Raw genomic sequence first — 16,238 nt, forward strand, 5'->3', positions numbered from 1 at the left:
GAAAAAATTGAAGGGCTCTGTATCTGGCAGTGACAGAGGGCTGCACTGATTCAGTCGGGGGGTCGGATTGGGAACTGAAAGCCTATGGTGTATGTGCCCCTGAAGTGGCAGTCCAGGGGTGCCGTATAATCACTGTGAGTGAGGGTCCCTTTGATTTATGGCACCACGGTCACTGCACCATATACACGCTTTTTTAGCACCTGCCTCCTGGACCAGAGGAATTTTTTATTCCTGGGCGGAGGGCCTGGCCTTTGTATTACACAATGCCCACTTTTCACTCTCCTCTCCACTTCCTTCATCCCCCACTTTATTTTATTTATTTCTTTGTGTGTCTCTTCTTGTATTTTTGTGTTTGCACACGGTTTGTTGCACTGTGTGACTGGTAGGATGTAGGTCCTCAGGCCTGCCCTGAAAGTCTTGGAAGGGGGTGGACATGGTCTCCTGGCTTAGTTTGCCCTCTCTCATGGGGTCTCCCTTCAGGGTAGCCCCACCTAGTACTTGTCTGGGTCTGTTTTGGCCGACACCCTCCAGAGAAAGGGGTCCGCCTGGTTTCAGCCAGATGGACCAAAGTGTAAGTACCCTTGTCCCCATCAGGAGCCTAACGCCCTGGGGGATTCAGGGCAAGGCCCTCTGATTTTAGAGGGCTTGTGTACACCCGTTGCACGTTTTTGTGTCACCTATGTGTGTGCACATTTTTTGGCACCGGGTGAGATTTTTCAGTGTGTTTCACACACCATGGGTTTAAAAAAAGAAAAAAAACAGCATACAAATGTGCAAGAGATAGTGTAAAATAAGGAACGTATAGCACAGTGTACAGACTGAGACCATGAAGAACAGTGAATGTGGGGGACTGGGGTAAGACAGAGATGTTACTTGTGTCTACAAGGTTTGACCATGAAAGATTGAAGGCAGTGAGTGAAGAGGAAACTGGTTACATGCCACAACATATCATTATCTGGAGATCATGGGGTCAGTGCTGGGACAAGGTCCTCTAGTAGACAAGGCAAAGAGACCAAAGTGCTCCCCTTCCCATGTGCTGTGATCTACTTCAGCAGCATTGGTTGCCATTTTTGTACCTCCCTCCTACTGAAGTGCTAAAGGCGGACATCTCTTCTGCCTACCCCTTGGCCCAGGCTTGAATGGGGCACTCTACATAGAATAAGACGTTCAGGCAGTTGTATGGTGTATTGTACGGGTTTGTTGGTCTTTGTTGCCAATACATTTTACAGTCAGGAATGGTCAGGTACTGTACCTGCATCTGGAGGGTCCATTGTTGCTTTTGTAGACGTTGGTGATGGTTTGCGTCTGGACATAATAACAACAATGATGATCACTATGATCACTATGATGGTGATGAGGACGATGGCGAGAATGATGATCAATGTAACATTATCAGAACTTGTCCCTATATTTCAGAGAAAGCAAAACTCAGTGATCACAGGCCACTGGACAATTCCTAGATGTATTTTAAAAGGAAATGGAAAGAGCACAAATCATAGGGAAAATACAAATCTCACAGCAACCAATCAGCAATAAACTCGGAAATCAGAAACACAATTAAAAACATAACGTGACATCCGGTTAACTTTTACAGGTCATTGCACTTTGCCCATTGTCATTGATTTTGAATTTTCAAGCTAATAAACTATGGTTATAATTTACAAAGCAATGGTATGGCTGTACCCTCATCCTTCATAGAGATTTTACATGGGACAACATCTAAGAGCCAGTAGTTTGAGAGTGGATATCATTGGGATGGGTCAATGCCACAGTTCAACCTTTAAACACACAAATAGTAGCCACCACATGTTTTAATGTAGTGTAAGATTGGGGTGATCAGACTCAAGCAGTGGGTGCATTTCCAATGAGTGTGCCAGTCCAAAACTGTATTTTTAAGAGCATGGTAGCCCACTTTTATTTAAAAGAACAGAAAAGTTCACGAAAGCCATCAGCAGCCCACGCAGTGGGTTCCACCATTACTGTAACTTGCACAATCCAAATTCTCCAGCCTCCTGGCTTACTCTCTTGCTACATGGCTGCTTCAGGCCTCAAGTGGAGGCCTTAGGCCTGCTCCTCAGACCAAAAGACTTCCTTAGCCCCCGTACACACGGTCGGAGATTCTGGCAACCAAATCTGTTGGATTAATTCCGACGGATTAATTCCGGAAGAGGTCCGGAAGTGATGTTGCATACACACGGTCGGACTCAGTTGTCGGAAAATCTGATTGTTCAGAACGTGGTTACGTTATTTAGTTACGGCGGGACTACGTTCAGGCTAGTAGCCAATAGCTTTGGTCTAGGAATTTGATCTGAGCATGCGTGGCACTTTGTCCGTCGGAGTAGGCTACACATGATCGGAGTATGTCCGATCGGAGCATTTTGTCAGAAAAGTTTACCGGCAAGTTGGAAAAGTTGGTCCGTCGGATATTACGACGGAAACAGTGTAAAATAAGGAACGTATAGCACAGTGTACAGACTGAGACCATGAAGAACAGTGAATGTGGGGGACTGGGGTAAGACAGAGATGTTACTTGTGTCTACAAGGTTTGACCATGAAAGATTGAAGGCAGTGAGTGAAGAGGAAACTGGTTACATGCCACAACATATCATTATCTGGAGATCATGGGGTCAGTGCTGGGACAAGGTCCTCTAGTAGACAAGGCAAAGAGACCAAAGTGCTCCCCTTCCCATGTGCTGTGATCTACTTCAGCAGCATTGGTTGCCATTTTTGTACCTCCCTCCTACTGAAGTGCTAAAGGCGGACATCTCTTCTGCCTACCCCTTGGCCCAGGCTTGAATGGGGCACTCTACATAGAATAAGACGTTCAGGCAGTTGTATGGTGTATTGTACGGGTTTGTTGGTCTTTGTTGCCAATACATTTTACAGTCAGGAATGGTCAGGTACTGTACCTGCATCTGGAGGGTCCATTGTTGCTTTTGTAGACGTTGGTGATGGTTTGCGTCTGGACATAATAACAACAATGATGATCACTATGATCACTATGATGGTGATGAGGACGATGGCGAGAATGATGATCAATGTAACATTATCAGAACTTGTCCCTATATTTCAGAGAAAGCAAAACTCAGTGATCACAGGCCACTGGACAATTCCTAGATGTATTTTAAAAGGAAATGGAAAGAGCACAAATCATAGGGAAAATACAAATCTCACAGCAACCAATCAGCAATAAACTCGGAAATCAGAAACACAATTAAAAACATAACGTGACATCCGGTTAACTTTTACAGGTCATTGCACTTTGCCCATTGTCATTGATTTTGAATTTTCAAGCTAATAAACTATGATTATAAACTATGGTTATAATTTACAAAGCAATGGTATGGCTGTACCCTCATCCTTCATAGAGATTTTACATGGGACAACATCTAAGAGCCAGTAGTTTGAGAGTGGATATCATTGGGATGGGTCAATGCCACAGTTCAACCTTTAAACACACAAATAGTAGCCACCACATGTTTTAATGTAGTGTAAGATTGGGGTGATCAGACTCAAGCAGTGGGTGCATTTCCAATGAGTGTGCCAGTCCAAAACTGTATTTTTAAGAGCATGGTAGCCCACTTTTATTTAAAAGAACAGAAAAGTTCACGAAAGCCATCAGCAGCCCACGCAGTGGGTTCCACCATTACTGTAACTTGCACAATCCAAATTCTCCAGCCTCCTGGCTTACTCTCTTGCTACATGGCTGCTTCAGGCCTCAAGTGGAGGCCTTAGGCCTGCTCCTCAGACCAAAAGACTTCCTTAGCCCCCGTACACACGGTCGGAGATTCTGGCAACCAAATCTGTTGGATTAATTCCGACGGATTAATTCCGGAAGAGGTCCGGAAGTGATGTTGCATACACACGGTCGGACTCAGTTGTCGGAAAATCTGATTGTTCAGAACGTGGTTACGTTATTTAGTTACGGCGGGACTACGTTCAGGCTAGTAGCCAATAGCTTTGGTCTAGGAATTTGATCTGAGCATGCGTGGCACTTTGTCCGTCGGAGTAGGCTACACATGATCGGAGTATGTCCGATCGGAGCATTTTGTCAGAAAAGTTTACCGGCAAGTTGGAAAAGTTGGTCCGTCGGATATTACGACGGAAACAGTCCGATGCAGACCACACACAGTCGGAATATCCGACAAAACGGTCCGATAGGAAACATTCCATCAGAATCTCCGACCGTGTGTACAAGGGCTTTGAGTCAAGCTCTCTCATAGCTTACTCACGAGCAGCACCTTGCTGCTTTGTAACAGACTAAAGCTTCGTACACACGCTTTGATTTTCGGATGACAGAACGTCCAATTTTTGTGGCATGCTGGTCTCATGTTGAAAGTGAAGAGGTTACTAACAATATGAGAATTTTCATTTGACAGAATACAACGTCAGAAGTGACGTAACATGTTGAATAGTTTTGTATGTACTCTTTCGTTTCTGAGCATGCGTAGTGTTGCTCTTACGATTTTTTTGTACGAAAACCATACTACTGAAATGAAAATCAGATGTTGAGTTCACATCCGACAAAAATGTTATAGTCTGCACATCCAGCTTTTGTCTGACGAAAAGGTGAAATCAGCTGTCGAAAGCACGGTACTAACGGTAAGATTTGCGGACAATCGGTCATCTTAACACAATTGACATCCGAAAATCAAAGCGTGTGTATGGGCCTTAAGTCTGCCTCCTGCAGACATGGGTGCTCTAGCTGCCCCATGAAGCCTCTCTAACTCCTGGAGAGTTTGGGAGTCCACCTGACTCCCCTGCGAAGACCGCCTGTCTGTTGTGTGGAGCACTAAGCCATAGTCGGGTCACAACTAATAGCCCAGCACACAGCTGTGCAATCAGCGTGCCTGATTCTGCAAAAATCTGGCACAAACCAGCAATCTTCTCAGTAGCACGGGGTCCCACTGCTACAGTAGATACACACTGCTCAAAGCATCTGCTATAGCAATTATGAATGCTAAGGAAATGGTACATCAGAATGTTACAAAGTTACATAGTAGGTGAGGTTGAAAAAAGACACAAGTCCATCAAGTCCAACCTATGTGGACTTGCTGCCACACACATCCAAGAATGTAACAGAGTTTGAAATATACCAGCTTTCTTCAAGGTGACAAGGATTCTTTAATTTCTGATTTAGAGCATTTAGAGATTTAGCTTGACAGTTTAAAATGTTATTTTACTGAAAAGAAAATCAGAAGAATTTATTTACAGAAAATGTACTAAAAAACAAAATAGAAACTGCATAATTAATGGGATTACAAGTGATCATACTTTGCAAAGTGTGCTTGATCTTTGGTTTAGTGCGTAATTTGTTTGCTAAGTAGTCCAAGCTGATAATAAAGTCAGTGACTCTCATGAATGACTTAAGTTCTTAAAGTGGTTGTAAAAGGTTATATTTAAAAAAAAATAAAAAAGCAATTTATACTTACCTTCTCTGTGCAACAATATTGCACAGAGTGGTACCTTACCTCTACTTTAGCAGTCCCTCGCAGGCACTGTTCTCTCCTCTTCTCCGAGTGCCCCCATAGCAAGCCATATGGTCTGAAAGCACCTGCGTGAGCGTGCTCCCCAGCCGTGTTGTGTGTGTCATGCAACCTCAGCTCCCTCCTCATAGGATCTGACTGACAGGAAAGACTGAGCCAATGGCTCCCCTTTCTCTCAGTATATAATGTGAGAGCAGAAAGAAAGTGGTGCTGCAGATGGGATAGCGCCGGATTGAGAGAAGACTTTTTTTGGGGAGAGATGGAAACAAGTAGTGGGAAACTTTTACCTTAAAGTGGTTATAAAGCTTCTTTTTTTAAATATTACAAATATTATACTTACCCGTTCTGTACAATGGTTTTGCACAGAGCAGCCCTGAGCCTTCTCTTCTGGAGTACCCCACCAGCGATCTTGGCTCCTTCTCTTTTCGGAGTGCCCCCATACCAATAAACTTGCTGTGGGGGCACTCATGCAGGCTTGCTCCAAAAACCAGGGCTGTGTATGTCCATAGACACACAGAGGATGGCTTAACCTCGCCCCCCTGCTGCTCCCTCCTCACAGGATTTAACTGACAGCAGCAGAAGACAATAGCTCAATGGTTCCCCCTGCTGCAGAGTCTCCTGTGAAAAGAGAGAGGGGAAAAGGGTTGCTGCAGATGGGCACAGTGTTGGATCAAGATCGGGCTCAAGTAAGTGTTTCTGAGGGGAGCAGCTTATGAAAGGTGAATGCATTAAGAGAATGCATTAAGATAAACAACCTTTTACCCTTACAATCACTTTAATGTGGGGAATGTATTAGGGTAAAAATTATGACTTTAGAACCACTTTAACATCCCTTCATAGTTTCAAAAGGGGGGGGGGGGAGATACTAAGCTGCATATGCAGTCATTTTTGTTGGGTCCCTAAAGACGACGTGTACAGATATAACACAATCAGTCAAAGGGTTTGACAAATGTGCTGAAAGGGGTTTTGAAACGTTTCATGCTGTTCCAGAGGACACTCGCCTAATGTAAACTTTTCTAACTATATTTATATTTTCAGATGACAAGTTTCCAAAATCCAACAACTGACCTAATATTAAACAGAATGAAATTATGATTTCATTATGATAGTATGAGGCTCCCGCTGCTGTGTCTCAGCTAACCAGGAGGGAGAGTCCCAAACAGCCAGGTCTCTCGTATATGTATCTGCACACCCAGATACATATAATTTTACACTAGCACTTTTTGACCTTTACCCTTTTATCCTTTACCTGCATACTCATCTGTTTCCCTTCCCCCTCCCTGCCCTTCCTTCCCCTTCCCCTTTTTCTTTTCTCCTTCCCTCTCTTTCTCCCCCCTTCCCCCCCCCCCCCCTCCATCTCCCCTCCTTTCTTGTATTCCCCCATTTGCGCAACACTAAAACCACTTAATCGATATTGCTCAGGGAGTAGGTGAAGCTCCCCTCAGTGTTTGCAGCATCCCTCTATTCCCCTTGTCAAGGTGGTTGGCGCAGAGGTACTTTATACACTAATTGTTTGCTACCCATAATCTCCTATTGCCCGGGGGCCCCATGAGTTGTCAGTCCACCCCTGGCACTGTCCAGTCCTTCACACATCTGAGGGCCTTCAAAAGTCCACCACTGGCACTGTCCAGTCCTTCACACATCTGAGGGCCTTCAAAAGGTATACAACTGGTGTGTGTGTGTGTGTGATGAGACACCTGATGGAGGGGGGAGGAGCTGCTGACTAGGTGAGCTCCATGAGGTCGGCATGCTGACACGCTGGTGTAGGAAGCTGATGCTGCTGCTGGTGCCTGTGCTGTGGCATAAAGAGATTATGGAGCCTATATATTAATATCTGCACAGAAGTTAAGCTACGTTATGGAGACTCTGAGCTGCGTATGAAATCTCCCTGGAAGGACTCACTCAGGGATTGCTAACACAGCAAATTTCCGAGATGCATAAGGGATATCCCTTTCATCCCCTCACCTGTGGCTAAATGGATGGAGTGCCTGGAGTGATCACTGTGAGGAGGAGGAGAGACTGTGGAACGCCGTTCTTTGGAGCCGTACGTCCGGTGGATTGGAGGACCCCGTGGAGTGCTGGTCCCTGCGCCGCCAGATCTAAGCTGAGAGAGGCTGGGGGAGGGAGTGGATCCGAGCGCCGGTCCGTGTCTAAGGCTTGAGAGACGGAGCCGACAGATGTGATCCTCCCTTCGGAAGCCTCGGAAGTGTCACAGAGGAGTCGGGCAGAGGACGGCAGAGATCGGGAGATCCCGGAAAGATTTCGGGGAACCTCGGGAGAGCTCGTGAACCTCCGGGGGGGTACGAAAAAGAACGGAGCTGGATGGTGAAAGGATGGTGAAAGGTGACAGGAGAAAGTAAAGCTGAACAAGCAAAATATGATGCTGACCACCACTCTATGGACACTGTTCAAGGTTAGTAAGGAAATAAAGTAAAAAAGTAAAAGGAGAAGCAATCTTGAACAAGGCGATACCGCTGAAAGCTCAGGGGGGGCGCTTTTCTCTTTGAAGCCTAAAAATCACAGTTAACAGCTTGTGAGCAGCCTATATATTTGTGAATATTGGGGACTAAACTGCACTCTATTTTTCATCTGCTATCGCTGGTCGCTGCTGAATAGTATATGGGAGGTTTCGAGTTGGAGCACAAACTGTGATGCAATTTTGCATAAAGTGATATCACTGAAGGCTCAGGGGGGGCTGAGTGACTGCATTTTTCTGGCATTTTTTTCATATCCCCTTGAAGATTGAAAATCGCTACCAATAATCTGTAAGCAACCTTTATATCTGCGATTATTGGCAACTTAATTGCATTTTTCTGGCATTTTTTGCATATCCCCATGAAGCTTGAAAATCGCTACCAATAATATGTAAGCAACCTTTATATCTGCGATTACTGGCAACTTAATTGCATTTCTCTGGCATTTTTTTCATATCCCCATGAAGATTGAAAATCGCTACCAATAATCTGTAAGCAACCTTTATATCTGCGATTATTGGCAACTTAATTGCATTTTTCTGGCATTTTTTGCATATCCCCATGAAGCTTGAAAATCGCTACCAATAATATGTAAGCAACCTTTATATCTGCGATTACTGGCAACTTAATTGCATTTCTCTGGCATTTTTTGCATATCCCCCATGAAGCTTGAAAATCGCTACCAATAATCTGTAAGCAACCTTTATATCTGCGATTACTGGCAAATTAATTGCATTTTTCTGGCATTTTTTGCATATCCCCATGAAGCTTGAAAATCGCTACCAATAATCTGTAAGCAACTTTTATATCTGCGATTACTGGCAACTTAATTGCATTTTTCTGGAATTTTTTGCATATCTCCATGAAGCTTGAAAATCGCTACCAATAATCTGTAAGCAACCTTTATATCTGCGATTACTGGCAAATTAATTGCATTTTTCTGGCATTTTTTGCATATCCCCCATGAAGCTTGAAAATCGCTACCAATAATCTGTAAGCAACTTTTATATCTGCGAATACTGGCAACTTAATTGCATTTTTCTGGCATTTTTTGCATATCTCCATGAAGCTTGAAAATCGCTACCAATAATCTGTAAGCAACCTTTATATCTGCGATTACTGGCAACTTAATTGCATTTTTCTGGCATTTTTTGCATATCCCCATGAAGCTAGAAAATCGCTACCAATAATCTGTAAGCAACCTTTATATCTGCGATTACTGGCAACTTAATCGCATCTTTTCTATGGTGTGTGTTTTTTTTTTTTTTTGCCATCTTAAGTAGATGCTTTTGAATAGTATATGAGAGGTTATATGAGAGGCTTTGATTTGGAGCATAAACAGTGATAAATGGGAATAGAGTAAAGGGGAGGAGGAGAAGAAAGGAAAAAAGAAAGGAAAATATATATGTATAAATAATGGCACCTAAAAAGGGTAATAAACCACTTTGCTCTGGAGGGAATAAAAAGGACAGCAAGGCCGCGTACACACGGGCGGATTGTCTGCCCAACTAAGTTCGTCAAACAATCCGACAAACAGTCCGCTCAAAATTTGCATGAACGGACTTGACCACACATGATGAGCAGACAGTCCGCTGAAAGCGTGCGCGATGACGTCTACAGCACGTACGACGGGACTAGAAAAACGACGTCCTATACACTGCAATGCAACCTTCGGCCGTGTAAATCCTTTCTGAGAATGCGCCATACTTAGTCCGTCCAACTTGCCTACACACGAGCGGACTGTCCGCTGAAACCAAGTTTGGACGGACAAAACCAAGTTTGAACGGGCTGTCTTACGGAAATTCCGTAAGACTTTGTTCGTCAAACTGTCCGCTGAAACAGTCCGCTGAAGCCCACACACGGGCGGATTGTCCGCTGAAACACTGTTCAGCGGACTAAGTTGGGCGAACAGTCCGCCCGTGTGTACGCGGCCCAAAGGTAAAAGCAATACAGAGGCTCAAGCCACACAAACCACTCATATTAAGGAATTTTTCCAACAATTACAGCCTCAAATATCGATGCAAACATCACATATAACACATTCATCACAGTTATCTCAGGAGGTAATAAACTCTGTGGAATCATCTTTAGTATCTGGTATATCAGGAGAAGAAATGGTAGATCATCCTAGAAACAGTTCCCCCATAGATATCCTGGAAATGGAAATAGATGACAAAAAGGAGAAGGAGAAGGAAGAATGGGATATTAAAGCTTATATAACCTCCTTACCCACAAGGGTAGATATGGATCAGAGGATGGAGAAAGCGTATAAAACAGAAATCCAAGAGATAAAAACAATTGCGTTGGAAACGCATGGTAAAATAGAAGGTATGAATATAAGAATGGAAAGTTTGGAGAAGGAGCTAAAGCAGGTGAAGGAAAAAATGCAAGAGCAAGAAAGGGATTTAAAGCAAGCAGTAAGCAAGAAAACAGAAGTAGAAGGAATAATATAAGAATAAGAGGCTTAAAGGAAAACGTGACTTCAGAAATGCTCCTGGAAGTCATTCAAAAGATCTTTAGTAATATATTGCAGGACTTATCAAAAGCAGAAATATTAATTGATAGAGTGCACCGGGCTATGGCACAAAGGAAAGGGGATGTCAATATGCCTAGAGATGTGATATGTAAACTTCACTATCCTCAAACTAAGGAGAAGATCATGGCGGCAGTACGGAAAAATAATCATACAGTATGAAGGATCAAATTTGCTTTTTTTTCAGGACTTCTCTAAATTAACATTGGATAAAAGAAGGGCTCTGAAACCATTATTGGAGCAGTTAAGGATTAAAAATAAGCAATATAGATGGAAATTTCCCTTTCAGCTACAGGTTCAGCATGAAGGACAGACTGTAATATTTAGAGAAATGGCTGATTTAGAGGACTTTCAGAAGAAATTGCAGCTTCCAGAAGTGAAAATACTAGACTGGCCTAAGGATTTTATTAGAAGGAGATAGGAGGGAAATGGGGGCTGAGGTGGAGGGGAGGGGGAGTGGATTGGGGGGGGGGGGTTGGATATAGGTGGGTAAAGGGTGGAAGGGGTGGTGAGGATAGGTGTTGGGAGGGAGGGGATGTAGGGTGGTATAATGGTAATGGGTAAAAGGAAGTAAGTTGAAAAGGCAAGAAAAAGTCACTAAATTGTATGGATGTATTATATTTGGCATGTCACAGGCCTTAATAGTAATAATGAATTTGTTAACAAGATTATTAAATATACACATTGGGGTTGGTTATGTTAATTTTGGGTTAATAAAACACTATTGATATGGGAGGTTAATATATAGTTTGGATATGTTAGATATGTAGTGGTATATCTAACCTTAATTAAACACTTAGTAATGGGTGTGCCCCCCCCCCTTTTTTTTTTTTCTCTCCCCCTCTTCACTACTCTCCACCATATCCCTCTCTCTCCCCTGGTTTATTTTCCTGTGGTCTCCTCATTATAGTTGGAAGGGGAAAAAATAGCTCAAAGCTTGATGGTAAGATGGAAGATGTATAAATAAATAATAAGGCAAATAGATGTACATAGAAAAGGAGAATAATTCGAATAGGAATGGAAATATAGCATGTAACGGCCGAATGGTAGTAAAGTTAGATCAGCAGTATCAGATACCCCCTCAATGGGGACCTTACCTAGGGTAAGATAGACTAGTATAGTCAATGATTAGGGGATAAGAGGTGTCAAAGGGGTGGATTGGAGTATATGTGGGTGTAAATTTTAGGGTGAATGAGTGGTAATGGATTGGGTAGGATAAGGAAGTAGATTGGAAGGTATTAAGTGATATTTGTGTTAGTATAGTAAGTGTTTGCGTGTTCTTATTATTATATTATTTTTTATTTATTGTTTTTTTTCTTTATGGGAAATGTAAGGTTTTGCTCCTTTAATGTAAGAGGTCTAAACTCCCCCTCTAAAATAAATCAAATATTGAATCTTATGAATAAACAGAAAATTGATATAGTGCTATTTCAAGAAACACATTTTAGATCAGATCACATACCTAAAATAAATAATAGAAATTATAGTGTGTGGATACATGATACATTTCCTTACTCTAAATCAAAAGGTGTATCGATTGCGTTTCATAGGGATATACCAGTCCAAATAATACAAAAATATGAAGGTAAGGATGGGAGGTTATTAATAATAAAACTTAAGCTGTATGGAAAAATATTTACAATAATAAATTTGTACCTTCCAAATTATGGGCAAATAGAGACTGGAATAAAAGCCCTATCAGACGCAATGGAGAAAGCTGAGGGAATAGTAATTGTGGGAGGCGACTTTAACTTCCTGATGGATATAAAAAGGGACACTACAAATATTAATATGCAAAAAAAAAAGAATAACATTAAAATAAAGGAATTTAAAAATGTCTTGAGAAAATACCAGCTAACTGATATATGGAGGGCCCAACATCAAATGGAGAAAAATTATACATACTATTCAAATATTCACAACTCATACCACAGATTAGATTATTTTTTTGTAAATAGGGAAGGTTTAATAATGAAGCCAATATCAGAGATAGGGGGATTTCTATGGTCAGATCACGCCCCAATATATCTAGAGTTTGCAGTAATTGCGACAAAGAAAAGGAGTGGGATATGGAGATTGAATGATAATCTAATCAAAGATAATAAATTTGAGGTAGAGATACAACAAACTGTAAAATAATTTTTAATAACTCATGAAGGAGATGAAACATCATTCCCAATTCAATGGGAAACATTAAAATGTGTATTGAGGGGAATATTCATCAAGCATGGAGCAAGAAGAAAAAAAGAAAAAATATTGAAACAATCTCAAGTGGAAACCGAGATTAGAGAATTAGAGGAGATACACAAGAAGAGTATGAAACCATTTGATAGAATAAGATTAAAGGAAAAACAAATGGAAATGCAATCAATGCTTGATGAAGAGTCCCTACAGATAAGAGACAAAAATAGAACACAGTGGTATAAGTTCGGAAATAAATCAGGGAAAGTGTTGGCCCGAACATTAAAAAAGCAGCAACCCTTAAGTTACATAGAAAAAATTGTAAAACCAAATGGGGAAATGACATATGACCCAGTGGAAATATCTGAAACTTTTCATACTGACTACTCCAAGTTATATAATATAAAAGAAAATCAGGAATATAAGGAGAAAGGGAATAAGGGTGAGGCGATACGAAACTATATACGGGAAACAGCGGTACCCATGTTCTCAATAGAAAAAATTGAGTATCTGGAGCGTGAAATCTCAATAGAAGAAATAGAGCATGCAATCGCAGAACTTGCACTGGGAAAGAGTCCAGGCCCGGATGGGTATACCGCTAGATTCTATAAGACATTTAAGAGTTTAATCACGCCTATTCTTAAGAAAACATATAACTCTATCTCTCAAATACAGCCATTTGCAGTACAGAGCACAGAGGCCCATATCGTATTAATATTAAAGCCTGAAAAGGATCAATCAATTTGTAAAAACTATAGACCTATATCTTTGACAAACATAGATATAAGAATATACTCTAAGATAATAGCGAGACGAATAACAGAGATTATATCAGATCATATAAATTTGGACCAAACGGGTTTTATGAAGGGTAGAGAAACAAGGGATAACATTATCAAGACATGTACACTGATGGAATACGCTCAGAGAAATGCCATCCCTGCCTGCCTTCTGGCTATAGATGCCGAGAAGGCTTTTGATAGGGTGGGATGGCAATTCTTGGAGGAAGTATTGAGGCAAATAGGAATGGGACCTAAAATGCTAGATAGGATCACTGCATTATATAAAAATTCAAGAGCAAAAGTTAGGACAAATGGGATGTTGTCAGATTATATAAAGATATCAAATGGGGTGTCCCCTATCCCCACTTCTGTACGTTATGATAATGGAACATCTTAGGCCGCGTACACACGCGGGGACTGCTCACTGAAACTTTGTTCGTCAAACAGTTGCCGCAACAGTCCGCTCAAAATTTGCATGAGCGGACTTGCCCACACACGAGCGGACTGTTTCAGCGAACTGTTTGCCAAACAGTTCGCTCAACTTTTGAAATGAACGGACTCGCCCACGTAAGGCGGAGGCAAGTCCGCCCATTTCGAGCGCGTGTGAAGGTAGGCGGGGCCCGCGAAGGAGACGTCGCGGGCTCCGGTGCCTGGAATGGACTTAAAGGGGAACCCCAACGCCGAAAAAAATCGGCGTGGGGGTCCCCCCAAAGTCCACAACAGACCCTTGTCCGAGCACGCTACCCGGCCGGCCAGGAAAGGGGGGCGAGCGAGCGCGCCCCCCCTCCTGAGCCGTACCAGGCCGCGTGCCCTCAACATGGGGGGTGCCTTGGGGAAGGGGGGGCCGCGCGGCCCCCCCACCCCAAAGCACCTTGTCCCCATGTTGATGAGGACAAGGGCCTCTTCCCGACAACCCTGGCCGTTGGTTGTCGGGGTCTGCGGGCGGGGGGCTTATCGGAATCCGGAAGCCCCCTTTAAGAAGGGGGCCCCCGGATACCGGCCCCCCACCCTATGTGAATGAGTATGGGGTACAATGTACCCCTACCCATTCACCTGTAAAATAAAAGTACCCAAAAAAAAAACACAACACACGAGAAAAAATATTTTATTGCACAGCTCCGGGGGTCTTCCGTCTTCGGGGGTCTTCTCGCCGGACTCCTCCGCTATCTTCGTGTAGCTCTTTTACTAGCGGAGGAGTCCGGCTTTCTTCCTCCCCGCCGCCGGCCTCTTCTCCCGACTTCGGGGGTCTTGTCCCCCTCTTCGGTTCTTCTGCCGGGCCACCGCGCCTTCTTATAGCTCTTTTGCAGGCGGTGGCCCGGTCTTCTGTCGCCGCTGTCGCCGTCGCCGCCTTCCGTTCTTCTTCTTCTTCTTGTTCTTCTTCTTCTTCTCCAGGAGATGTTGACACGACGCTCTCTCCGGCCGGAATGCCAGAGCCGCCCTGCGCTGCCACTTATATAGTGCCAATGGGGCGGTGTCACATGGTATATGTCACATGGGTTGGTCACATGGGTTGATGTCACATGGTGACCCCGCCCCCTTACGATGTCATAGTCCCCATGTGACATCAACCCATGTGACCAACCCATGTGACATATACCATGTGACACCGCCCCATTGGCACTATATAAGTGGCAGCGCAGGGCGGCTCTGGCATTCCGGCCGGAGAGAGCGTCGTGTCAACATCTCCTGGAGAAGAAGAAGAAGAACAAGAAGAACAAGAAGAACGGAAGGCGGCGACGGCGACAGCGGCGACAGAAGACCGGGCCACCGCCTGCAAAAGAGCTATAAGAAGGCGTGGTGGCCCGGCAGAAGAACGGAAGGCGGCGGCGACAGAAGACCGGGCCACCGCCTGCAAAAGAGCTACAAGAAGGCGCGGTGGCCCGGCAGAAGAACCGAAGAGGGGGACAAGACCCCCGAAGTCGGGAGAAGAGGCCGGCGGCGGGGAGGAAGAAAGCCGGACTCCTCCGCTAGTAAAAGAGCTACACGAAGATAGCGGAGGAGTCCGGCGAGAAGACCCCCGAAGACGGAAGACCCCCGGAGCTGTGCAATAAAATATTTTTTCTCGTGTGTTGTGTTTTTTTTTTGGGTACTTTTATTTTACAGGTGAATGGGTAGGGGTACATTGTACCCCATACTCATTCACATAGGGTGGGGGGCCGGTATCCGGGGGCCCCCTTCTTAAAGGGGGCTCCCGGATTCCGATAAGCCCCCTGCCCGCAGACCCCGACAACCAACGGCCAGGGTTGTCGGGAAGAGGCCCTTGTCCTCATCAACATGGGGACAAGGTGCTTTGGGGTGGGGGGGCCGCGCGGCCCCCCCTTCCCCAAGGCACCCCCCATGTTGAGGGCACGCGGCCTGGTACGGCTCAGGAGGGGGGGCGCGCTCGCTCGCCCCCCTTTCCTGGCCGGCCGGGTAGCGTGCTCGGACAAGGGTCTGGTGTGGACTTGGGGGGGACCCCCACGCCGATTTTTTTCGGCGTTGGGGTTCCCCTTTAAGTCCATTCCAGGCGGCGGAGCCCGCGACGTCTCCGTCGCGGGCCCCGCCTACCTTCACACGCGCTCGAAATGAGCAGACTTTCCTCCGAGCGGGAACAGTTTGCCCATTTCGAAAGTAGCCTACACACGGGCGGACTGTTCGCTCAAACCAAGTTTCAACGGACAGTTTTTCGGAATTTCCGAAAGACTTTGTCCGTCAAACTGTCCGCTGAAACTGTCCGCTGAAAGCCCACACACGAGCGGACTGTCCGCTGAAACACTGTTCAGCGTACAAAGTTGGGCGAACA

At 44.4% G+C, this 16,238-nt stretch overlaps 1 protein-coding gene across 1 annotated transcript in view; it reads right to left on the reverse strand.

The window, feature by feature from the left end:
• Positions 1–16,238, reverse strand: part of LOC143973516 (uncharacterized) — an 86,482-nt gene that overhangs the window by 18,289 nt on the left and 51,955 nt on the right. The window contains exon 8 of the mRNA XM_077474434.1: positions 2,910–3,062. Coding sequence (XP_077330560.1) covers positions 2,910–3,062 — 153 coding nt within the window. The remainder of the gene's footprint in view (positions 1–2,909; positions 3,063–16,238) is intronic.

This window comes from Lithobates pipiens, unplaced genomic scaffold (genome assembly GCF_037356315.1).
Source record: "Lithobates pipiens isolate NorthernLeopardFrog02 unplaced genomic scaffold, aLitPip1_a1.2 Scaffold_83, whole genome shotgun sequence".
Classification (NCBI taxonomy): Eukaryota; Metazoa; Chordata; class Amphibia; order Anura; family Ranidae; genus Lithobates; species Lithobates pipiens.